The sequence below is a fragment of the Nothobranchius furzeri genome, chromosome 8 (genome assembly GCF_043380555.1).
Source record: "Nothobranchius furzeri strain GRZ-AD chromosome 8, NfurGRZ-RIMD1, whole genome shotgun sequence".
NCBI lineage: Eukaryota > Metazoa > Chordata > Actinopteri > Cyprinodontiformes > Nothobranchiidae > Nothobranchius > Nothobranchius furzeri.
The window spans coordinates 56,954,760-56,981,380 of NC_091748.1; the positions used below are offsets into that span (position 1 = coordinate 56,954,760).

A 26,621-nucleotide genomic window follows, 5' to 3' on the forward strand; every position below is an offset into this window, starting at 1 on the left:
AATTTAGCATTTGTTTCCTTTATGATGAATTTTACAAACTGTTACATACTTCAATATATTTAATTTATTGAATTGATTGTTGTGTGTGTGGTTTGTGGGTTGGAGGTTTCAAACCTCAGATAATGAGCTACCACTGCTAAGAACCCAGCAATAGAGTTCAAAGGAACAAAAAGCAAGAAACTTTAGGAAATGAGACACATTTAATCCTGTAGCTCCCACAACACTTTAACCCTGAAGAAGTATTCCGCGCTGATATATTTGAATACAGATACTCAGTTTTTCAGGGAGCCACAGGTTACAATACTGTAGCAAAAGTGATCCATAAGAAAAACTGAAGTGCAACCATCTTACAGAGACATCCAGGCTGTCCACGGAAGTTAAAACCAACAGGATCGTCTTCTGATGAGAAGTAAAGCATGGTCTCTACGGTGTCAAAAGCAGCTGTGAGATCCAGCAACACCAGTAGAACATGGGACCCGGAATCAGTGGACCGCAGAACGTCATTAAAAACTCTAAGAAGGGCAGTCTCAGTGCTATGACTGGGACAGAACCCTGATTGCAAAGGGTCTAAAATATTAAGTCTGCAAGTGGTCAGAGAGCTGTGTAAAAACAGCTTTCTCGAGAAGCTTAGATAAAAATGGAAGCTTCGAGATGGGGCGGGAGTTTCCCATCGAGGTAGAGTCCAAACCAGCTTTCTTCAAAACTGGTTGGACTACTGCCTGTTTAAAAGCCTGGGGAACAACTCCAGAGGTTAAACTCCCATCCGCAATATTTAAAATAAAGTGGCCAACCACTGGAAAAACCTCCTTAAGAAGACGTGGAGGCATCACGTCAGTCGGAGAACCAGAGGGCTTCAGCCCTGCCACCAGATCGGAGAGCAAAGAAAAATAAATGGGCTCAAAGTGATCCTTTGAAAACTGAGAGGAATCACATCTAGGAGAGGCAACCAGCGAGAGTGATCAAGGCTCTGATGTTGGCGATCTTAGAAACAAAAAATCTAAGAAACCTAGAGCTAAGATCATCTGAAGCATTGGAAAGAGAAGGCTCAGTGGAAAATAATGAATTGATTACCAGAATGAATACTGATAATGTCAGAAAAGTATTTTTTGAGCCATCTTTACCACTCCCTGGAAGCGTCCTGGAAGAACTCCTTCAATAAAATTAAAGTAGCTGGATCCCTGTTCTTCCATCTCCGCACATACAAATGGCCTTTAAATGACCTGTATTTGATATAGAGTCCTGGAACCCTTCAAGGCGCATTGAGCAAAATTTGTACTTTTTAAAGGGGGTGTACTCATTTATGCTGAGCACTGTAAACTTAAAATTAACTCATGTGACATTAAAGTACCCAATAGTAGTTGTGCATTTGTAAAACATCCTTGTTTAGACTAGAAGTCTTTTTTTATTCCTTTAACAAACATTAACTCAAGAGCTCCACAGCAGTATTCATCAATGTCTTTATTATTTACAATACGCTTAACACTGATAAGCAGAACTTCACAGTCATGTGAGCTTTAAATAAAATAAAAAAACAGTAAAACAAAATATTTTTGTACATTTTAGAAAAAAACAACAACATTTGACATTTTTTAAAATCCCTGTTTAGATTCACATATTCCACCATGATGTCTTTGTGTATTTCTTTACATTGCACTCATCCAACTGAAGACGTGGCCTTTGGTATAATGATGTGTACACGTTCTCCAGAACCCAAAACAGGGAGACACAAAAAAAGAGACAAAGCAAAAAGCATACACACAAAAACAAAGCTACAGAGAATGAGCATAAATCTTTGTGGTCAGTTTACGAATAAAGCAGCTTGAATTTAGACATTAGATGTGATGAGGATTACTGATCGATCGGGTCAGTTTTTGATAAGGCTTTTTGGGGAAAATCTGCTTTATCATGATGCAATAAAATACACAACAGACACAGAACAGGTGAAGAAGCAAGTGTGACATGAGTCAGTCATTCACAGATGATCAAATCTGGATGAAATCAGATGTTTGTGAGTGCTGCATGCTTGTGTGTAGTATTTATTGGTGTATCTCTACTAGTGTTATGAACCATACACGATAAAATGAACAAAGTGCACTGACTGGTTTCAAGTTTGCATGGGACCATTAACCTCCAGAAGAAATATTGCAGTGAGTGATCTGATCACAAATCCATGTTCAAATAATCGAGTTAAACATTATTTTACTGTTGCAGTCAACATGTACTGAACATAAATACTTTATTCTACAAAAAAGGCACCAAAAATGATGAAAAATAATTTATAATCCGCATCATTTAACTCACAATGAAGGGAAACGAGAGTCCAATCAGTCAAAATGCCTTTAACAGGAGGATTTCTACAAACAAGAATTAAGGAAATGAAGTGCAGAAGCTGCATCACTGAAACTGAACCTGCGATTAGTTTTTGTAGTATTTGTATGCAGTCTATGTGTCGTTGAACAGATGTGTCTGAGGCCTTATCCAGTGTACGTCAAGATGAGAAGCACATCAAACAGGTGCGATAAATTCTCTTAGTAGTGTGTGTGTGCTCAAAAAACAGAGCAGCCATCTTCGGACTGGTAATTAGCAAGATTAAAATTAATATAAGGGTCAGTAATTGAAAAAATAAAATAAAATAAATAGAAAAAAAATTCGAGCCACAAAAAGTGGACCAACTTAGTGTGGATAAATGCCGGATTATTACATTCAAAGTGCACGTTCAGGTCCAACCTCAGCCCTGAAACGCTTCTCTCTAGACAAAAACTCTTACCCATGAATATGAAATAAATCAAATATTTCCATAACTCTCTCAAAATATGTCTGTGCTTTGAACAAAAATAATTTAGAATTCTAGTTCATACATTCCAGAAAGCCTTTAAAATCAAACAAACCCACAGGTGTGCTGAAGACATGTACTGCAGTTTCTTGACACTTCAGTCCTGCGCGGTTAGCGTGAAGTAGGTCTCTGCTGCTCGCCGCGTTTAGCGTTTCAGGCACTCGGGCCACGACAAGGCTACAGGTAATCCAGCATGTCCATACGGCGAAGGACACTTAAAGAAACACCAGCTGACCAGTTCGCACCCTAACCCTGTGCTTTCCTACTCGACTCCTCACTTGATCTTGGGGGGAAGAGAAACTTAAATGTGCAACAATCATTCAATGTTTCTACTGAAATGCTTTAGGGGGATTTTCACAATGTGAAAATCAGTAACGTCACTGGAGCAAAGATCAAGGCTGTGTCATTGAAGACCCCCCCCCCCCCCCCCACATTCAGTCACCTTTAAGTCCTTCTGGTGCAACTGTGCCATACGAGCCTAGTATTGAAGCTCTTTTCAGTCTTTAGTTGGAGGAGCAGGAATGTCACATTTTTAGTCTCCCTTAAAAATAAGCTTTAACAGTTGTAAAATTTTGAAGTCATGAAAACGGACTGAAATGAAAATGATAAAATATATATATATTCTAACAAAACAAAAATTTCAATTTGAGACCCCAAACCTTGAATCATATGCTGGTTTCACACTTTAAAATGGCTTTTGATCAGTGTACCCAGTTAAAAAGAAGCGCAACGCTCCGTGAAACACAATCCATCTAACTGATGAGCCACATTCTTGTGAAACGTTTAGTTTACCATGAGGAAAAATGCTCTTCTCCTCCTGTTGGCTAAAGCTGACCACAATCACTGCCGTGACACATGAGCAGAGTGAGATTTAGCCTCTCCCTTGGCTGAAGACACACCGCCGATCCGCTCCACATTTAGTTGACAAAGGGGCTTTTCACGGCCAAACAAAAACTCACAGCAAAACATGGCATGATGTGACATTTAGCTTGGTGTTACTTTCCTCCGTATGTACAGCTGAGAGCAAAGTTAGTGTCCTCACTGGAATTCTTTGATACAGATTTTTGTAAACAATAAAAAGATAATATTTCGTAGTGATTTCTGAGGTAAAGATGTAACTCATTTCGTCCCCCAAAAAGCTGTTGATGGAACCAGAAACAGAAAACAGAGTAAGTGATTTGCTTGTAAGAAGAGGTGACGGTTAGTGACATCACAGTGGCTACCTCTGCACTACATCGCTAATCTCTTTAATACAGTTGTGTAGGTTTTCCAGCACCGTGTTGGAGCCCACGCCACTCAGCCCCCCGCCTCCAGAAGATGAGGCCCTCAGCTCCTGCAGGCTGAGCTCCAGCTTGCCCACTGCCTCTCGAAAGGCAAATTTGTTCCTCATCTGAGCGATGCAGTCCACGTAACCTGAGCAGTAGTCTAGCAGCTGGTGGCCGGCGTCCAGCACCTGGCTGCTGGAGGGGCTGTCGGAGCTGGCGTGGAGTGTGCTGCTCAGGCCCTCGACACACTCCAGCAGGGTCTCGCGGCTGACCCGCTCCAGGGGCACCCGCTCTGCCTGCTGCCGGGCCCGCCGCAGGGCCACTTTGGAACCAGACGTTGGTGCTGTGTGGGTGGAGGCAGTGGTGGTGGCAGCCCCGTTGGCCATTTTGGCGGGAGTTGTGTTGGTGCTGGCAGGGCAGGAAGAGGAAAAGATGGAGGAAATTGCAGGAGGCACTTGCGGTGGTGGCACTGACGGTCTACCCGTCGTCACTCCTCCTGATGTTCGCCCTGACCTGTGACCTTTAAACGTGTCCCCGTTGACCTCTACAGGCGCTGTGCTGACCTGCTCCTCCCCGTCTCCGCTGTAGGACTGCTGCAGACTGCGCAGAGTGGGGGGAGGAGGAGGTGGAGCACACTTGGGTTTGACAAGCCGCGGCCTGTCTCGCTCTCCTTGGTGGTCGGTCAGCAGTCTAAAGCGGTTCCCCTGAGAATCCAGTCCAACTAAGTGCACGTCGGCTGAGCTGTGCTTCAGCGTGGGGGAGATCAGGACCGGAACTTTGTGGTTGTGAGTTGGTGTTCCTGTTGGAGCTGATGTTAGACCAGAGTTCTTTGACGGAGACGACCAGCTCTGATGCCTCTCAATCCCTCCACTCTCTTCTCTGCCTTCTTTGAGCCGAGACAGACCATCTGATTCCCCCACCTCCCCTCCAACCCCTGGTGCCCTCACCCCCGCAGCAGTACCCCGGGTTAATAGCTTAGCTTTTGGCCTTTCCCTGATCTGTGCAGTTCCCTCGTCCATCCTCCTCAACACAGTTTCTGAGGGCCGTGTGGCCCCGTTCTCAGGTTGAGAAGATGTGGAGGCAGTTCTCTCCAGGGAGGGTTTAGCACTGTGGTTTCTAGGTAATGTCAGAGCCATGCGTTCCAAGTCTGGCAACCCAGATGACATAGAGGAGGTAGAATTGGACCTAGGGAAAGGTTTTGGTCCAACGATACCACCGCTCTCCTCTGAAGAGGCCGTCTTTCCAGTCCGTAGCCCCAGGGTCTTTTTGATGAGTCTGGGGGTGAAGAAGCCAGCCAGCCCCCCCCAGCTGCTGCCACTTGTCACCTGAGAACCAAGAACTCCACCTGAAGGTTTTTGTCCAAAAGCACCTCCACAGCAGCGGGACGGAGCCTGGGTTGGTTCCCCGTGGGAGTGAGGAGGAGAGGCAAAGAAGCCCCCTAAACTGCCTGACTGGGGCAGAGGAGGGGGGGCACTGAAATCAGCTGTGGGTTCATACTTCTTGTGAGGCTGAGTCTCCATATCCCGAAAGGAGTTGCTCCTCTTGGGCGGTGTTGGAAGGTTCTGCTGAAGCTGTGAAGATGATGTGGTGGAAGAGGAAGACTTCTTCCTCATGAAGGAGCTAAAGAAGCCAGTTTTACGGTCTCGTGTAAATGTGCCGATGTCCTGTGCGTCATCCAAAAGGCCACTGGGAGATTTATCTCGTGACTGAAGTTTCCGGGGAACAGCGGGGGATCCGCCTGATCGTCCATCCCCTCCAAACAGGGTGGACGTCCAGCCTGAAGAGAGACGAAACAAATGGATTAAGATCACAAAGGATGAGGCCATCCATCTTTGTTTAAAAAGTAACCGTCAGTGAAAGTTATTTTAGTAAACTCAACACATTAACACAACTCAGACAGCAGCAGTTACCGTAAAAGGCTTATATCATCTCAATGTAAAGCACTTCTTTTTGCTCTTTTGGGAATCGTGGGCCACGGGGTGGGGGAAGGGGGGGGGGGGGCACTTTAGGAGACTAAATGGAGAATTTGAAGCCAAGCCAGATATGAACACATTTCAATTATTCAGCTGCTCTCATAAAAAAAATGTTAAACGTGCTTGAAGAGCCAGGCAAGCACATCTAACTTCTAATTAGATAAATGGAGCGACTTTGTTCCAAGAAGCAGAATTTTTGGGTTAGGGTTCATTTTTGTGCCGACACCTTCAGGGAACAGAATAAACTTTATTAAAAGTAATGCCAAGTTAAGCTCAAAGTCTTCATTTTCTGTTTATCAACATGCGCATCCAAACAAAAACCCTGATTTCTAAGATTTGTGTTCCAAGTATGATCTATTAATACTGCCAGACAATCAAGGATGAAACATTCAGTGGTTCATTTTAATTTTTACTTTTTTTTTCTTTAACACATTCAAGCTCGATTTACGAACTTGTGCAAACAGTTTATTGGTGCACGCATTTTGTTTATAAATAACATCAAAGCCAAACCAAGTTTAGTAATGTGCAAAAGACAAACAGTTCACACACAAAAATATTCAGATAATGTTAGAAAGTGTTAGAAAAATAAATAAAAGCAAAAAATAATTAACTCATGTATAAATACATCAGGTCAAGCATTATTTACATAAACATTTATTACATGGATGCAACCAACAAGCAAAAACTCAAAACAGTGGAAAACTAAGCATCAGAGTGAGTTAAAGATGCAACAGGCAGCTTCACGTTCTTTTCAGCAACTTTTATGATGTAGATACAATTAATAATATTCTTTCATAGATAGCTGTACGTTTCAAATAGATGGAGGCATTTTCTTTGTCATGGTCAGCAGAAAAACTGAAACAAGAGGACCAAAAAATATGCATCAAAGACAGAAACTGACTCAGTTTATTGATTGAAAACACTCTTATGAAGGGAGTGGATACCAAAGCCTTCTATAATGAAAAAAAACATGTAGAAATATAAAACAGGTTTATATTTTATTGAAATGTTTGTTTCCAATTACTTTCAATTTTATAGTTCCATCCATCCATCCTGGGGGGGGGGGGGGGGGGGGGGGGCAATTTCCAGCGGTCAATGGGCAGTCAGGCGGGGTACACCCTGGACAGAGAGCCAGTCCATCGCAGGGCAACACACACACACACACACACACACACACACACACACACACACACACACACACACACCTAAGGACAATTTGGACAGACCAATCAACCTAACAGTCATGTTTTTGGACTGTGGGAGGAAGACGGACCTTCTTGCTGCAAGGCAACAGCTCTAACCACTGCGTCACTGTGCAGCCCATGTTTTAGTTTCCAATAACTTTCAATTTTATAGTTCCATCTAAGTAATCTCTTATTTGTGTTGAAACTTTTGCTTATTGAAGTAAACCCAAGATTGAGCAGTTGTCGAGGAACATGCCCGCTCTTCGCAGACGACAAGCTTGGCGGCGCCGCAGCTGCTTCTGCGTGTCAGTATCCTCCGGCGTACCTGCAGGAGCATAAAGCCATGTGCTCGACTGGCTGGTAGTGAGGAGCCTAGCTGTACCTGTGTGACTGTGTGCACTGTGGTCGGAGTGCCCATCCAGTCCGCCCTCGATGTTCTCCTTGTTTTCTGTGTGCTTGAGGGGTGGGCGGGACTTGGAGGGCAGAAGGGGCGTGTCCTGACTGCAGGGGTGCATTGATCCGCAGTGCCCAGAAGAGGCCGTCTTACAGAGCTCCTCTGCAACCTCTGCAAAGGAAAAAGCTGTTTGTTGACCGGCAGCCAGTTCTCAAATCTAATACAATTTATGCACGGGTAATTTATTGATCAGTTCACATTAAAATTCTCCCACCCCTGCATTTTGTATTTTTTCATTCCTTTTATGTTTGGTTTGATCTAAAACTAATCAATCCCACTCTCTTGGAGAATGAAAGAAAAAAAAAAAAGCTGACCAGGCTGCTTACTTCTTGAAAAGTTGTAAATAAAAGTTAATGAGACCAAGCTCCTACGTTTAAACAAATCAATGCCCAGTTGTTAGAGCACCATAAAAGCAGCTTTTGCATTTTAGAGCAGACGACTTTATAACAAAAAAACAGTACCTTCAGAAATACTGGAGTCATGGAACATCGTCTCAAAGGCCTGGTGTATTTCTGCAAACGAAGGTCGGTCTACAGGGCTCCACTGCCAACCTGGTGAGAAAATATGGCAAATATTTCAGCAAACAAAGACGAGAGGAAACTCAGTGTAATTCTCTGAGTTGCACAATAAGTAAATTATTGGTTGTGCAAAGAGTCAAAGGCACTCACATGCTCTCATGAGTTCATACACTTTGGGTGGACATCCCTCCGGCTGCTCCATGCGGTAGCCTTTCTCTAGGAGATCGTAGACCTGAGACAAATCAATGCCTGGGTATGGAGACATGCCATAGGTGGCGATTTCCCACAGCAGAACCCCGAAAGCTAAAGGAAAGAATAATCATGATGATCCAAGATGAGTAAACTGGAATAACCCTAAAAATGATCATCTACAAGTGTATGTAGGGGTTTGACTCACCCCAGACATCAGACTTGATGGAGAAGGTGTTGTATGCAAGGCTCTCAGGTGCAGTCCACTTGATGGGGAACTTGGCTCCAGCGTGGGCCGTGTAAGTGTCACCGGTCATCAACCGGCTTAGACCGAAGTCCGCCACTTTAACCACGTGATTTTCTCCCACCAGGCAATTCCTCGCAGCAAGATCCCTTGGGAAAGATCGGGAACGATGAGGGAAGAGTTAAGAAATGCAAGGAAAAGCATGTATTTATGCACACATCCTATTATTATACCTGTGTATGAAGTTCTTCTTCTCCAGGTATTCCATGGCAGAAGAAATCTGGGTGGCCATGTAGAGCAGAGCCACGGCATTCACCTCCGCTTTTTCACAATCCCTCAAGTAATCCAGTAGGTTGCCGTGTGGCATGTACTCTGTTACAATGTAGAAAGGAGGCTCTAGTGTGCACACACCTGGGGGAGAAGTGGCAGGTGATATACAAATCAGAACAAACAAGAAAAATGTAGAAAATAACAGTACATGCACCTCTTGTTCATTAATACTGACCAAGAAGCTGAACGAGGTTTGGATGTTTAATCTCTTTCATAACAGCTGCCTCTTTCAGAAACTCTTCAACTTCCATGGTGTCCTCCTGACATCACAGAAATGGGGAGAAAAAAACAGCTGCTTATTAACAGGTTGGACAGATAAGTGAAAAATACAGTCTAAGGAATGACGTGGAGTACCTACTACCACCTGCAGGTGGCGCTCTATAACCATCTTTATTCACTATCAAATAAACTTACAGATCAAGTAAATTCACCAGAAATCTAAAAAGGGGCTCCAACCTTGAGTGTTTTCACTGCCACCGTCAGGTTGTACTTCTTCCAGACTCCAACATACACCTCCCCGTACTGGCCTCCTCCTAGCTTGTGCTTCATGGTGATATCTGTACGCTCCATCTCCCATTTATCGTGGATGGGCGACACACCGTACACTGTGGGCTTGTTGCATTTGGGCGCGGGGTAGTGCAGCGTGGTGACCAGCCCATCAGGTACGGTGGAGTGGTGATGGACCAGCTCGGCTAGGGTGGCGAATCGACTTTCAGATGTCACATACACCTGAGGAGAAAAGGCATGTTTACTTGAACAAAGGTTTAGAAGAATCTTAGCTTAACACTTTAATCGGCCGAGTCTACCTTTCCATCTGTGGATGTGTTGATCCTATAGTGGTACACTCTGCCCTCGTAGCGCAGCGATATGGACAGCTGCCCGGGGCTGCTTTCGCTCTCCCTGACCAGAAAACTGCCATTGATGAGAGAGGACAGCAGGTACTCTGCAGCGCTGCGGGACACAGGCCCATGGTACCAGCTATGCTTCTCCAGACTGTTGACTGGTGTGATGTAGTTGGAGGGGACCCAACCTTGTCCGTTCTTAGAGCGCACTTCACTCCACTCCCCATTCTGGTTGTAGCCTAGCACACGCAGCTTCTCACCTGGAAACATGAGGAGGAACAATGTTCGAAAAGTTCCAGTGCAAAGACATGAGCACAGATTGTTAACTTTGATCATAAATAGAAAGGGTTGGTTTTCGTAGGACTGAGCAACTCCTTTAATTTTCTCTCCCATTTAGAACATTTTTCAATGGTTACCAAATTGACCTAATCCTATAAAAACAAGTCATGTAAAAGCAGGAGGTGCTGTGGAAACAATGCACCCGTTAGAGAAATCAAAGCCTGTGCAACAATGACAGAGGCATATTTGTCATAGAGAGCCAGGCAAAACCAGGCATGCAGCGACTTGGTCTGTTGTCTGCGTTTGACGTCAGCGAGACGCACGAGGGAGTGGAGAGGGCCGACGTGCTGAGAGGAGTTATCAGTCTGCCAAAACACTGAACGGAGCAGCAGTCTGTGCTGCCAGTTGGATGTAAGATGGGACAAAATCAAAATGATTAAAAGAGGGAGACACAATGAAATCTGACTCAGGAGGCCTGTCAGGTTTTAAAAGTTATGTCTTTGAAGGCTTAGAGACAAAAATTTACAAGATCAGCACAAAGGTGCTTCTCACGTGTTGCGGTAAAAGTTGAGCCTGGTAGATTTTTGTTCAACTGTAAGTGCGACACACTGGCCTCCTTTAGACTTTAAACATGTATGATTTGGAAACGGTGAGGTGCGTTAGTTCCTATAACTGTGAGAATGACAGTTTCAGTCAGATCTGCTACAGCTACCGAGCTAGGAAGACAACTAGAGCTGCGTGTTTAGCTTCTGAATCTACCACGGGCTCAGAGGTACAAACAGATAATTATCCACAGCCACTCGTCTACTCTGCAGTGGGACTGGAAACACTGACGGCCTCGTGTCTTCACGCTCTACATGATGGAGAGCTCTGGTCTAGCTTAGCTTAGTTTGGCCTGGCATGAAGAAGAGACGATAACAAGCTGCAGACATGTGACTGCTCCCTCGTCCTTCTGCACTTATCCACCAGTTATTACTACAGATTCATAATAATACAACCTCAGAGGAAGTGTGTAAATAAATGATGGGACAGACAGTACAAGTGCAGCGGAGGCTGGGAGTACACGTGTGCCCGCACGTGGGGAGGAATCAAAGGTTGGCTCAGGGCCTGAACTGTTTCCATCTCAGGCAGCACACACGGAAGACTCAGAGATGAATTAAAGGCCTGCCACGTTTAACCCTGACCATCTCTGAAGAACGCTTTAAAAACCCAAGAAATGTGTGTCTGAGTCCTTCGGTCTGCACCGTTTTCACCCCCAACTACAAAAGTTAATGTCATATATGACGTCAGAAAGTGAAAAGTGGTTTGGTACCTGATTATGTAACAAGCTATAAAAAACAACATTCCTTTGGATTAATACATTAATGAGAGGCCAACGTGCCGATCCCAACCTCCCACCGGAAGGTCTTACAGATGAATCTTCCCTCTGTTCTTTTGTAACCAACATTATTTGTGCTTCTCACAAAGGTGAGGCTGAAGTATAAATTAGGTTGCCAAGCAACAACAACAACTATACAAAACAATAAATGAAAGGAATGCAGTAGAGCGAGAGACTTAAGAATCGGTACACAATGATGTAAAATCCCATTTGTGAAATAACAGGTAGTGACCAAAACGATTTATACATTTGTACCTTTGGTGATGCTGAGTGTGTTGTCTCCACTGGCGACAAAGTCATAAAGTGCAACAAAGAGGTTGGGGTCGCTCTCGGCCGCCCCCAGTAGGTTCTCCTTTGAGCTCCAGCGAACTGCCTCTGTCAGAGCTTCTGGGAAAAAGGAGAAATGAAGAATCAGTAGGCGCCAAAGGTCACAGATCAACTAAAGCAATACCCTCCATCCTGTAGCTGGTGCTGTAAATGCAAATAAAGTGGTTCTGTTTTTTTTTTATGAGAAACTGAGTTTCACTAACTCAACAATTATTAAAGACAAAATACAACGGCTACAAGAAATCAGACAGGAATTTAAATCAACACATGACCCCCACAGACCTGTCCATCTACCCGTCTGTCCAGACCGAGTCCCCTGACTGAACCCTGTGCGGAGACGAGGGCCGCTCAAAGCAGCCCACTCATCTTCAAAGCTGCTGCTTGCTTGCAGACACCTCAAAAGCATCACTTAGCCCAATCTACTCTCCCAACAGCACTGCTGTCCCTGGCTACATGCAGTAGCTTTGTTCAGAATGAGCCAGTAACATCTGAGGTGGTTTTTCTTAATGTTTGAGAGTAACTAACAGAGGGAGGAGCAGAAAATGATGGAAAAGATTCACGCAGGAAGTTAAAAAGACACACACCCACTGAGACAATGATTAGTTAGTACACGCATAGCTAAGGCGTAGATTCTGCAGCTGCCGCCAACGCCGCTGCAAGTCCGAACAGCTGCTGACTGACTGGAAGAGGACCACGCTGGAATGATTAACAAGAAAGAAGAAGCTGAAGATGCTGTCATAAAGCATGTTTTCTTTCACTTAAATCAGACAAAAGGCATTATAGATGCAACTACATCTATTCACTCTTAAAACATGAAGCTGAATACTCCTGCTTTGTTTAAATATTCACCTGAAGCAATTCAAGGCCACAAGCCGACAACAAAAAGGATATTCAGAGTTCATCTGGAAAGATGTAGTTTATGTCCTTTACAGAACAACACAAAGATAAAATTAGTCAAAACACAGTTTTATTTTCAAACACAAATGGCAAAAATCACCACAATTGGACCACTGATAATAAATGAATTAATAACAGCCAATTCATCATTTTCTTGGAAGATAGGATTATTGGGTTGGGAAGAACCAGTCACAAGTGGGTTTGAACCCACAATCCCCCAGTCTCAGGGCAGACACTCTACCACTAGGCCACTGAAGTGATTTAAAACTGCTGACTGTCTGCAGGATTGGATTTTGATGGCTGAGACTTAAAACTCAATGGAGAAGCATAAAAAGTACAAAAACACAACACTATTTACTTTTGTTTGTTGATTTCATTGCAACTCATTTAAAGATGATGCATTGATAATGCCTCAGAGCTCTTTGATGTGTGACAGATGATTTTCATGTTGTGTTCTACACTAATTTCTTTAGAGAACTAGTAACAAAACAAACAAATCAAACAGAATTGCCCACCTTTGTTCTGAAGCAGCTTACACTGCAACGCAGCGCTGGCTGTAACCTGACTCAGCCACAACTCCCAGTACATCTTCTACTTCAGCCCGGTTAGCGACTGGTTCCAGTGTGTACAGAAATACTTTGGTTTTTCTCAGCGCTGTCGTCTCAGAAAACAAAAACTGAAAAATACATCCTCCTGACAAAGTTAACTTGGGGGCCACTTCTCTACGCCATCTTCTTCTCAGTGAAAACCCGAATGGACTTAACTCCCGGAAATATTATTTACCAAAGATGTCCTGTTGCTTAAATGTCTGACATTACAGCAGTGATTAGCAGCCTGCTGATGAAAACCTCCTTCTGGGTTTGTTGTGGCCTGAGTGTGAAGAGACTTCCAAGGTCCACGTGGAGAGCAGAGACATCTGTGACTGTTGGTCTCTGCAGTCTAATGCACACTAAGTGATGGCAAAAATTAGTGTGTGTGTGTGTGTGGGGGGGGGGGGGGGGGGCACACCATAAGGACAAGAGGGAGGGGGGCATGCACAGAGCTGAGGGAATATGGCATGGAGGAAAGCTGAGCTGAACGTGTGCGTGTACTTGTCTTCATATGCTTAAATGGCCAAATTTTTAATTTTAACTTGTGGTGTGTGGACATTTCCACATCGTGGGGACATTTGGCTGGTCCACACAATGTCAGAACACTCTTAAACGTGGCTTTAGAGGTATGGTGTGAATGAAATTTTGGATTAGGGTTAGGAATAGAAGAGCATTGGTTATGGTTAGGGTATGTGTTAGACATAGTGGAGTCCCAAAAAATGAATGGAAGCCAATGGAGTGTCCACAAAAGGATAAAGAGACAAGTATGTGTGTGTGAGTGAGATAGAGAGAGAGTATAAGGACTAAACCAATGCTGTGGTCAACAGCAGATGGTTTTCCTCTAGAGGGAGAGGTCCTATTGACCTACACTGCTTCTGTGTGTGTTGGAGGAGTTCATAAATGTGTGTGTGTGTGTGTGTGTGTGTGTGTGTGTGTGTGTGTGTGTGTGTGTGTGTGTGTGTGTGTGTGTGTTAGAATACAACTGCTGCAGCCAAGCCGAACCAACTGTCAAAGCTGCTCCTGTTACACAGCTACATATCACATCACTCTCTCAGGAATGTTTTAATGATATAGGGATATTACGCCATACAGGTCTGAATCTGAAGGTCTGACTCTACATTCCAGTCACCACAAACAACGAAAGACGCCCCAAAAAAGCTATTCTGTCAAGATTTCCTGGATTCAAAAAAATAAATAAATAAAAATAAAAAATAAAAAACTAACTAAATAAAATTTTGGTTGTTCCTCAAGGTAATCGTTTCACTTAAATTGCTTTTAGATCCTTTTAGGTAAAGCCAACAGCAAGATGCCATTCTCCTCAGCGCAACTTGAATCTGATGTGCTGAAACGTTTGATTGACGGTGCTGTTGGCCCGCATGGGGTTAGTCGTGCGTCCGCCTGGGTGCCTCAGTGTGTGCCGGGTGAGTCGTTGTAGCACATGTGCCTTCTGAAGAAAACCCTGGCTTTGTGCTACAGCAGAGCAGACGGGGCGATTGCAAGTTTGAGGGGCATGCCAACACTGCACCCCCAGAACAGCTGCCACAGAGGTGACCCTCCTCTCATAACACAAATCAGTGGTGACACCATTTCCCGTGGCTGTCCCTGCAGCTGTTTGAGTGTTTGTGTCTCTGAATGTCTATAAAACTGTCCATCCAACCACTAACCAGCCTGTACTGAGTATTAAACACAACAATAACATCACTTAAACATGCTAATCAAAAACAATACTGATTGTATCAGAAGTCCATGACCAGCGAGGTAAAGGCAGTATTTTTAGCTGCTAGAGGATAAAACACAGCAGCCTCCAGAAATAACTTTCCACATAGTGATTGTGGTGCTGAGATAAATGGCTGTCTGTCTGCAGGAAGCACTAACAAAACCCTCAGACAATGTTGCGGATGAAGACCCACGCACACAAGACATTGCATAAGCCTCTATGACAGGCCAGATCAGATCCTGTGACTTACTCACTGACAGGAAAAAATACAGGAAGCATCAGAGACGCATAAAGGATAAAGCCCTCAAATTCACAGATGATCACAATCTCAGGGAATTTATCTTTCAATACAGAGATAACGATATGTTTTAGACTCGTCAAAGCTTTGTGGTAAAATAATTTAGGACATATTTGGTAAACTTCAAACAAACAGAAATATGTAAGCAAAGACTGAGATCAGAGATGGTGTTTCATAAGAAACGTCTGCAGGTATGGCCGAGTCAATCTTTAAATTTGGTGATCTGTCTCATGCACGCACGCATGCGCACACAAGCAACAGTTGTCTGAATCTATAGCTAACCTGATAACTGAGTAATGAATTACCGTATTTTCCGGACTACAAGCCGCTACTTTTTTCCCACGCTTTGAACCATGCGGCTTATAATGAGGTGCGGCTTTACTGAAGATTTTCCTTCACCTGCCAGGGGGCGCTCTAGCAGAAAGTGAAACAGGTGGAAGTCAAAAGTGGAAATCGAAGAAAGTGCTCATTTTAATTTAGCACATGCAAGCAGCCGGCACGACAAAAATTTGTTTCAAATCCATACCCCCCCATCATGGTAACTACACGTATGAGTTCATTTGTTGCCACATTTAGGTTGAAGGCCATCGATCGGGCAGTAAAGGAGGGAAACAGTGCTGCCGCACGTAAGCTTGGCATGAATGAATCCATGGTTCGGCGCTGGAGACGGCAGCGGGAAGAACTCATTCAAGCCAGCTTCACCTGGGGATGATGACAGCAACACGGACAGCGACACTGACATCGACACAGAAAAGGTATGTGACGAAGCTCTTCTGAGGCTGTTCGACTCCGACATTGAAGAGGACTTTAATGGCTTTAGTGAGCAAGAGGAAGATGAGAGTGAATGACTTTTTCTGGTAGGCGTGTGTTTTATTTACTAACCAGGCATGTTTTGTGTGCAGTTTTTATTTTCTAATCATCCAGGGCTTATTAATGCTGTGTCAGCGCTGTTCTTTTCTTCTAAACATGCAAATTACCGGTAATAACGTGTCAGTTCTGTTTTTATTTTACAACCATCCAGAAATATGAATGCTATCAGTGCTGTTTTCTTTTCTAAACTTGCAGGCACGTTCACCCGTGTTTAAAATTTGTTTTGTTGAATTAAAACAAAAAACCTCTGTGTAGCATCTTTCTGTCTAATTATCTTATGTTATGGCCGTACATGCGCTGTGCGCCGGAGACCTGCATGTGGCTGCTGCGCCGCGGCTTGTATTCGAGTGCGGCGTGTGTGTAGAAAAACTTATTTTTTGCTGGTGCAGCTTATATTGAGGTGCGCTCTATAGTCCGGAAATTACGGTAATATTCAAACAGAAAACAAACATCTGGTCTTAAATTTTTGGATTGTCTGGGAGCGTGACGCGATGCATGACATGGTCAAAATGGCGGTGGTGGGAACCTTCCATTTGGAAACAAAAACGTATGACTCGAGCCTATGGACATTATTTGTCCAGTAGGGCTGCACAATTAATCGAATTTTAATCACGATTACGATCTGAGTTTTGAACGATTATAAAAACAAAACAAGCCAATTATTTGCTCCTCCCGCTTGCGCTGCCCTGAGTTGCAAATGAAGCGCTCCTCCCAGTGTTGCCAACTTAGGCCTAGTCCACACGTAGCCGGGTTTTTTTTAAACGAATATCCGCCCCTCCAAAAACTTGCATCCACACCACCTCGTTTTAAAAACAAACTCTGTCCACACGTACCCGGATAAATACGTTGTTAAGGACATGCCAGACCTGTAGGCGGCAGTACTTCCCCCGTTCTTAACCTCATCCTTCGTCTGTGGTCTTCCGCAAGGAGAAGTAATTCCGCTTGCAAAAACAAACAAGCAGAAAGCGCTTGGACAATTGATGGATCGGGTAGTGACAGAGCGCAGCTCTGAGGGGCTTCCATGATGCCGGCTAGTGTAAACACAGGTCACACACGTGATGTCAGCATTTTTTTGTCGCGGAAAGTGACGTTGCGGACCTTAAAACTCCGGTTTTGTCCGTCCACACGCAGACACCCAAAATGGAGAAAACGCAGATCTTCGCTTTGGCCGGAGTTTTTAAAAAGATCCGTTTTCGTGTGAAAAAAACTCCGTTTTCGTGTGGATGACAGGCCAAAACGTAGAAAAATATCTACGTTTTGGCAGATCCCCGGCTACGTGTGGACAGGGCCTCAGTGACTTTGACGCTATTTCTAGCAGCTTTTCAGACCCCCTTCTTGACTTTTTAACTTAAAAGTACCTAGCGAACACCTCAGAAACATCTCTGGTAACCCTTAGCTACTTTCTGGATAACTGTCGTCGACATTTCCTGCAGGTTAGCGAAACACTCCACCTGCGCTCCGGACCGTTCTTCAGGACATTAAGAAAGGGAATGATGTAGTGATGTGTCGGTCGCTAAAGAAACGGCTCTCAGAGCCGGCTCCCTGTTGGAGTAACCAGAGTGAGTGACACACACACCGTACCTGCGGGCTCCTGAGCTGCTAAAAACGGCTAAATGTGCGCGTGTGGCGCACTAAACACACGTGCAGCTTGCTCCTGATTGCTGTGAGACCGGGTTGGGGGGTGGAGGGTGCAGCTGTGGTTGGGACAATTATTACATTAAGTGATGGACGACTTGTAAATAAATAGTTTATAAATAAGGTAGAAATAAGTTCCTCACGCTGATAAATAATAACTAATCTCTCTGAGGACACGGTGCTAGTGCACGACTAAATAAATGTTATGCAACATTTTGTGAACATCAATTTATTTGCATTTATTTGTTATGAATGCCACTGTATAATTCTTGCTGTCAGTATTTGCAGGATATTGGTATTTGGGTCTGTACTGGTTAGACTTAAATGAGTTAAACCAAGGTCTATAGCCCTTGGGTCATAAACTATGAGCTATAAGTATATTGGTCTTTTTATCCTGGGAATCAGGAGTTATTTTAGTGATCATCTTGTTTCTTATTTATTTTTGTCCTTATTGTGCCCTGAGCAATTTTATGACTGAATATAAACAAACAAAATCAACATAAATTGAAAAATCGTCCTAAATAATCGTGATCTCAATTTCAGTCACCATAATCGTGATTATTATTTTTGCCATAATCGAGCAGCCCTATTGTCCAGTACATATGTCGATGGTGATGACTAATGGGACTATTTATTTAGTGTGGTGTAATTAAAACGCTGACTGCTAGGTGGCAGCAGTTATATTGCCTTCAATCTGATGAAACAATGAGATCTTGCAAGAACACTGGATGTGTCTTGGAAGCTTCTGGCCTCAGTTTTCCAATTAATTCAGTCTTAAAATTTACAAATGTAGTCTGACTTTTAATATCACAATAAAATGCATCTTCTCCCCTGTATTGGGACATACATCATGTCGCCAGATTCTTGCCAATAAACACCATAAGTGTCAAACATTACTAATTAAAGAACCTGCTGCAAGCAGGGCCCATATTGTTATTCACCAGAGGATTTGTTCTCTCTTTATTATTATTCTTCCGGGGGGCTCAAATGGCAGCGTGCACCCCCGTAAAATTATACATCAAAACGAGCGGCTCGGCCATGGGAGGTGTGCTCTTACTTTTATACGCGATCCGATATACCATGGCGAAATTATTAGAAAAAACTCAAAAAAATTTTAATTTTGGGTGTGTGCTACTTACTCTTCTTCACCAGAGAAAATGATCTCATGATTAGGAGCGTGCATCTCTAGAAATGTCACATCAAAATGACCGACTCGGCCGCGGGAAGAGTGATATGTCATGATTAAATTCACCCAAATATCATGATTTTGGGATGATTGCCCTAAAGTCACCCAAATGTCATTATTTAGCCTCTATAGCAGCTGGCCACCATCTTGAGCCAGTGGGCAGGTCCCTTTTACAATTTCTTCAGGAATTTTCTAGTTATTTCTATAGCATTTATGGGATAAAAATTCTTCAAAACGGCCTCAGAGCTTCTGTTGATCTTGTCATGAACATTATGAGCTATTCATCTGGATTCTGACAAACTGCCAACAAAGCGCCAGTCAGAGGCGAGTCTGTTGTTGTTCATGAGGACTACACAAAGGACAATAGCATCATTAAAGCCAAATCAAGTGTGTGCAGACAGACTCTGGAAGACATTTGACTATTTCTTCTGAATGCAGATATGACATTAAGACTGTGAGCAATCGGAGCTACAATATAACAGTGTAATAAACACACATGCCGAGCACATAGTTCACTAATGTGGCAGTCGTTTCTGCTGTCTAAAGGGGAATACACCAATTAGGGAGTAGATGACCATCAGCCTGGACCTTATAGAGCAGTGGACCATCAAGGAGTGGAGCAGAAGAGTATTCTAACCCCGTCCTACCCCTCTCAGGGCTTGTTATGCTCTAATAATGGGCTTTGAGAGCTTTCCTGCTGGAAACTGAGCTAAGTGCTTCATTTTGCAACAGTGGAGAGAGTGAGTGGCCTTGATTGACTTAAACACTGCAGAAGCTTGTCTGTTTTATTTGCTCTTCAAAAACTACAATTTGAAAATCATCAAGCACCCTTATAGTTTGGTGTAGAAAGCAAATGGGTCCAGTGACTTTGACCTTTTAGAAACTTTCAGATTTTCATTAAATTACGCAACAACTAAAGTCAGGAAAGTGCTAAGGAGATCTGCCTGCTTTGATCAACATGTAATGTAGGGTGTGTGTGTCTGGGGTGTGCTTATGTTGCCCACTCCTAATAGGTTAAAACAAAGGGTGTGTTCGATCACTACTAAAGCCTAAACGGAAACCATACTCATCCCCACCTCAGCATTCTTTTCTCTCTGCTGAGATGTTACAAAAGAACCAAATCCGGATGTCTGAACATAACCTCCGTGTGGTGTGGTTGAGCTGTGCTTGGGAGGAAGCAGTTGTTTTACACTCAATCTAAAGAAAGAGCCAAATAGGAAAGACTTTGGGACATTTAACAACATCTAGTTTGGCTTGCTTGTTCCAAACAGAAGCTTAAAATCACATTAAATACTTGTTTAAAACACTTAGTCGTGTAAAAACAATAAGTTATTATTCTGATTAAAATCACAAGCATCACAGGACATCCAAGGACAACAGTGCCATGGGGGACCAGATTAAAGGGCTTCTAGTCAGCTGGTGGATGATTATGTTGAAGAAGCAGAACATGCTAGATAATCCAGAACAGAGGCAGAATGTTCTACTAATTCCCCAACAAGGTCGGACTAAATATAGGATGCATATGTAAATGATTGTAGACATATGTGTGAGGGCCTATAGAAAGTCTCTGCACGAGCTCTTTTCCAGCCAAGTTTTCAGCCTGCAACCTACACAATAAGGAGCAGTGGCAATGCCAGCAACACCCTGAAAGCTTTAAAACCTGGTGCAGAAAATGCATCACTTTCTCTCCCCTCAAAACACAACTGCAGAGTAAAAGTAAAAAACCGAGCCACTGCAAACATTTAGCTACACCACCAAGCAGCAAACTTCAAGAAGACAGATTCATGGATTGGTTTCCCCATCTGCACAGCCAATCACTAAAGGTTGGTTTATGCTTGACGCGTCTGCTAGGTCCGCACGGCTCCGCGCGGCGAAATTGCGTCATTTTAACAACCATGCCCCTCCACCGCGTCTCTGCACGGCCCAAAATTTCCGCAACGCCCACCTAGGAAATTTTCTGACCACGCGGACGGTCGGACGCGGAAAAACATGGCGGACCGGCAAGAACTACTATGGCAGAGGTTCGTAAATACAGACATTTGTATGATTCAGCTCTCAGAGATCACCGTGATCAACATGTTGTTAATAATTCTTGGAGAGAAATAGCTCGCACTGTCGGAAAAGATGAGGACGCTGTTAAAAATGCTGAAATGCCATGTTGTAAACAACAGTAATTTTTACTTCTACTATGGTGTAGTGTTGGATGCATGCTGTAGAGCTCCATACTGCCCCCTACAGTTTGGAAGAATATTGGCTCACCGCAGAGATGAGCCGCACAAACCATAAACGCTGCGAGTTGTGAAGCGCGTTCCATCCGCGAGCCGCATCACCAAGCGGAAAGTGAATGCGTCAAGCATAAACCAAGCTTAACAGCTCGGATATATCCTCACCCTTCAATTATAGAAGCAATAGAGTTGAGGCTAAGGAATAAATACCAGATCTGCAGTTTTTGGACATGCAGATTAAAGCTGACTGGTAGCAGATGCAAAAGATTAGGGTTTAAATTGAGAGGTGATATACTAGAGCATGCCATTGCAAGATAAAAAAAAAAAGAAATCGGGGAAATCTAAGCTGTATTGAAGAGTTTAACATATTAGATCTCCACCAGTTAGTGCACTAATTAGTCATTTAGCCTCGGGAAGAGTGACTGGTGGCAAATCATTAAAATCTCAACTATTTTATTATTATGTAACTGTTCATAGTCTATCTTTGATAGCTGTAGCGATTAATTGTCCTTTTATTCCTCATAAGTAGATTTGGAATGAAAAAACCCTGCAGCAGCCTGGGTTTATCAGCGGATAAGTTAGTGCACAAGCAGAGCTGATCAGGTCAGGAAGCTGAAGGCAAAGGATCAGAATGAAGAACAACAAAATAGCATAGGTAGTTTTTAAAAATGGGGTCGGCCTGTGATCAAGAAGGAATAAGGATATAAGATATTGATGATGAGCATTACTTGTAGTTTATTGGTCCATGCAATATGTATAAATGATGGTGTTTGATTGTGTTCTAATAGTCCCTGAGAACACTCATCGTGCTTGATGCTAGCTGTAGGACAATAAGTTAGCCTTGCCAAATTTTAGCTAATTTCATGCTAAAGCTTTTTCTAGTGCTTAACACTTTTTAGTGCCAATACTTTATTTTAAAATCCATGATCTTCCCTAAAAGATGTTATTTTTAAGAGTCTTTTAAAATCTAAACATTAGGTAGAAAAATTACTAGGGATGTACCGATACCGATACTGGTATCGGTGCAGATACCAATACCAGTATCGGTAAAAGTTAACTGATACCAGGAACCGATACCAATGCAGTTGCTTGAAAATGGCTTCACAGTAACTTGTCATTTCTGTTCACCAAATATTTTAGTTTTGTGATGATTTCCATTCATATATTTTACTTTTTATCTACTTCACAGTCTTTTCCTGTTGAAAGCAGAGAAGAAAATAAAATCTGTATTCCAAATCATTGCATTTTTTTGTGTGGTAGAAGTATCGGTAATCGGCGAGTACCCAGATCCAAGTATCGGTATCGTATCGGTTTGGAAAAAAGAGGTATCGGTGCATCCCTAAAAATTAAAAAAAAAAAATTCTTACCCCGGTGCAACACTTGTGGTGTTTCTTATCCTAATTGTCAGAGTTTCAGCACATAGAGTCAACAGAAAAGTAGATTTGTCTCCAATTGAATTTCATCCATGATCCAAATCAGCTTAGGTTGTTAAATCCTCGACACAGGAAGCTCTCTTCCCTTCCGGGCAGCTTTAACAGTATTGCACTTTAGATGGAGCTGTGCCATTCTACCAAAATAAATAATAAAAAATACAGCGAGAGAAAGATGAAAAATCCCAATCCATTTATCTGCCCCAATTTCCACTTTCTGATAAGATCTTAGATGCTTTGTTGGGTTTATGAAAATAAGCTTCAGAGATGCTGCTACTGTTTCTTTATGCTGTCACGGCACAAATCAATAGTGTGTGAATCAGGTGGACCCACTGCAGATACCAAGATCCCTGAAGTCCTGACAAAGCTTAAAGGGAAACCATCAATACTTTGCAGCCATTGATTCAACGGAAATTCCATGAGGTGGCTGGTCTGACCAGCTCGTTTTGAATCAACAAAGCGGTTTGCTCTTTGTCCTAGTTACACTCAGTGGATCTTTTTCTAGCTGGCCTGTTAGTCCTCTAAGTTAGGGACCGATGAGGACAGGGATACATCAGAGATGAGCTAAAGACAACTGAAGCAACCCCCAGCAGTCTAGTTTAGCAGTTCCCAAATACTTCAGCTTCAAACCCACAAATGTCAGGACATGCAACCCCAGATATCTCTGATCTGACAATACAATCTGGCTTCAAACTCTGAATAATTCAGAACATAAAGAAAAATGCTTCAGCTCATGCTCACATTTCCATTTATGACCATTTAGTTGAGTTTTGTAACATTTACACTAGAAATATAGTTTCAGAAATTATTTTATTCTTTCTGGAAACCATCTCAAGACCCCCTGTATAATTCTTGATGACCCACAGTGAGTGGGGTCCTGATCCCAACTTTGGGAACCACTGGCAGCACATAACTGGACGCTGATCAATTCACTGATACAAAAATCGGACATAACAGATTATTGGACTTGGGAAAATAACCAACTGTATTAACCTTTATTTTTGTTACGGACGTTATTTAGTGACAGGCTGAGTGCACATGCCCAAGCCTCCTCACAAGTGTCTTTGTTCCATTATTGTGCACTTTGTGAAGAGTTGCAGTCCCTTTGCAGAGAGGCTGTGTGAATGCATCTTGGAAGCTATTAAAAGGTTATCCCTGTCCCAACACAGGAAAGAACTGAGCAGAACAGCAACAAAAGCGAGTGGTGCTGCACTTAACAAGCTTGTCTGTCAGTCTGTAACGACTTACTTCCACAGTGCAAGAGCCAGGAACTGAAAATACTTTCCATTGCCAAAAGGTTGCACCTTTTCTGTGTCCTAACTCACAGCAATGGACGAAGACAAATAAGAGTGGAAACTAGACAGGTCACGCCAGTAGTTAAACATCTTAACGCAATACAAACATCATCAAACGTGAGTAAAAGCCATCCAACATGCCATCAAGTACACCATAACTATGTTACATGCAAAGGTATGCAACAAATGGGAAGAAAGACTGATCAGTTATTGCACAACATGGAAAAATAACGGCAAGCCCTTATGATAGCATTGCCACTGGCTCTGACGCAGAAAGATTTGTTTTAAAACTTGTGATGTTGAGACAAGTAACTGAAGCCACCTCAGCCTTGTTGTTGTCATTTCAGGTTTTAATATTCTAAGAATAGACATCTATTTTATTAAATCAGAGGAGCTTTGAACATTAATTTTAAAAAGATCATATTCCATCCATCCATGTTCAGCCACTTATTCAGAGTCGGTCGCGGGGGCAGCAGCCTCAAACATAAACCAAGTTAGGCCCAGGTTCCCTCTCCTCTCCCCAGCCACTGAAGGCAGCTCCTCAGGAGGAATCCTAAGGCATTCCCTGGCCAGCTGAGAAATAGTCTCATCTGCATGTCCTGGGGCTTCCTTTAGGTCTCCTCCCAGCTGGATGTGCCCAGAAAACCTCACCAGGGAGGCGTCCAGGAGGCACCCTAACCAGACGCCATAGCCACCACAACTGGCTCCTCTTGATGTGGAGGAGCAGCAGTGGAGGTCTACTCTGACCCCCTCCCGCACGACCGATCTTCTAACCCTATCTTTAAGGAGAGCCCTGACACCCTGCAGAGAAAACTCAATTTTGGCCGCTTGTATCCGCAATCTCACTCTTTCGCTTACTACCCAAAGCTCGTGACCATAGATGAGGGTTGGAATGTAGATTGATTGGTAAATGGAGAGCTTTGCCTACTGGCTCAGCTCTCTTCACCACAACGCCCACATCACTGCAGATGCAGCACCAATCCGCCTATCGCTCCATCTTACCCTCGCTTGTAAACAAGAACCCAAGAAACCTAAACTTCTCCACTTGAGGCAGGACCTCATCCTTGAACTGGATAAAGCTCTACCATTTTCCGACTCAAGACCATGGTCTCAGATTTAGAGCATATTATTGAAATAGAAAAAAGTCACCAAAACAAAGTAGATAATTCTTTTGGATTAATCTTTACTAAATGTTATGCAACTGTAGACAATATTAGAAGATTCAAGTGAAAATTGCTGTATATATATACAGTATACTGTAATGTGAGCCACTGATGTAGTGAGTTAATAGAGTGGAAAAGCTAATGAAATGACCCCAGGCAAGAACACGGTTTCTAAACTAAATACCAGTGGATCCCAAACTGCTCAGGCTTCAACCCTCATAACAACGTGACTAATGCTGCCTGGCTGAAAGGTACAACTATTTCTAATATGCCATGTAAAAAAGACACAAACTGTCTCGAACCTATTATATTCGCTGTCACAGCTCAGCCGTCTAGTTTCTTTAAGTAAGAGTGAAGAAAGCCCGGCAGCAATCATTTAAATGTCATTTCCATGGATCATCTCAAGATCCTTGAACTTGGTGCTTCATGCATCGCTGTGGAGTTCCGGTCCCAGTTTGCAAGAACTGCCCTAAGGGCTTCCTCAAGCAGTCACAAAAAGTACTGAGGGTTTTCCCTCTCGTTTAAACCATCAAGGCAGTTCGGTGACCACACTGAATCGTGTCAACAGAGGAATAACAGCAGAATAAACTGGATGTGCCACCGAGAGCTAATGTGGGATGTCAAAACCATTTCCGCTAACGGGTCGTTGTCAAATAGCAGGGACTTGCTAGCAGAATCAAACATCAAAGAGAAAACACATCTTACACATCCACCCACGCATAAACATGAATCTTGCACTTTACCTGAATGCTGCGTGAATATATTTATTCCTGGGTCTGGTACGTTTACTGCAGCAGCCCTGCCCGGTGGTGTCCCGGTGCTGCTGCCGGGTTCTCGGGGTTTCCTCCCGGCGACGCTGCCCCGGTTCCCCTTCCCCTGGTGTGGTTGGGACGCGTGAGGCTGTGGTGGCTCGAGTCCGCTTGATGTAACCTCACCGACGCGGCCTACCTGCTGTCCCATTCCAGTAGTTTTGTCAGAGGACGTGTGGGACGAAGCAAGCAAACCTCCCCTGGGTACCTCTGGTTCACATTCCCCTAAGCTGGTGCGGCCTAACCCGAATTCTTTTCACGAATCCCCTCCCTGCTGCTCTCCGAAAGGAGAACGGCTCAGTGTTAGCTCGCCTGGCTAACGCTAGCAGCTACCACTGAAACCCACCTAGCCTTCCTCTAACAATAAAATCCCAGCAACGGTGCGAGGCAGCGATTATCTCCGTCCCGAATGTCCAGGCAGTAGCCCTGCAGTAATTAAAGCCACCCGACAAGCTCGACTTAGTTCAAGCGGACCTAATTAAAAGCGTTTGGCCGTTGTTCGGCCGCAGCGCGCCCCCTCTGACGCCGCCATCTTTACCGCAGAATATGTGTTGCACACGGCGGGTGGGGGGGCTCGCCTCGGCAAGCTGTCAGCGCCATCCCTGACCCGGTACCAGCGCCATCCCTGACCCGGTACCAGCAGTGAGAAAGCTGGATCTGTCTGGCCCCAGAGCGGACCACAAATGTGCA

General features: G+C 43.7%; 1 protein-coding gene across 2 annotated transcripts; it reads right to left on the reverse strand.

The window, feature by feature from the left end:
• Positions 1 to 1,443: 1,443 nt before the first annotated feature.
• abl2 (c-abl oncogene 2, non-receptor tyrosine kinase) lies at positions 1,444 to 26,592 on the reverse strand. Of its 2 annotated transcripts, none has more exons than XM_015971331.3 (11): positions 25,866 to 26,592; positions 11,745 to 11,873; positions 9,797 to 10,092; positions 9,447 to 9,719; positions 9,166 to 9,250; positions 8,894 to 9,071; positions 8,625 to 8,809; positions 8,378 to 8,530; positions 8,171 to 8,260; positions 7,638 to 7,820; positions 1,444 to 5,875 (listed from the first exon to the last, which is right to left on the reverse strand). In XM_015971331.3, exons 1-11 carry the CDS (start codon positions 26,080 to 26,082, stop codon positions 4,053 to 4,055), a joined length of 3,612 nt encoding a protein of 1,203 aa, XP_015826817.3. In that variant the 5' UTR covers positions 26,083 to 26,592; the 3' UTR covers positions 1,444 to 4,052. The 2 variants fall into 2 exon arrangements, with proteins under 2 accessions (XP_015826817.3, XP_015826816.3); XM_015971330.3 differs by having other exon boundaries at positions 11,745 to 11,876.
• Between the last annotated feature and the right edge of the window lie 29 nt (positions 26,593 to 26,621).

Excerpts from the sequence above, each read along its gene's own strand:
- abl2 (XM_015971330.3), bottom strand. The coding sequence starts at position 26,082 with ATGGGACAGCAGGTAGGCCGCGTCGGTGAGGTTACATCAAGCGGACTC. Across the intron at positions 9,720-9,796 it reads ACACATCCACAGATGGAAAG|GTGTATGTGACATCTGAAAG; the intron begins GTAGACTCGGCC and ends TTTTCTCCTCAG. Across the intron at positions 5,876-7,637 it reads CAGTGCACACAGTCACACAG|GCTGGACGTCCACCCTGTTT; the intron begins GTACAGCTAGGC and ends GTCTCTCTTCAG.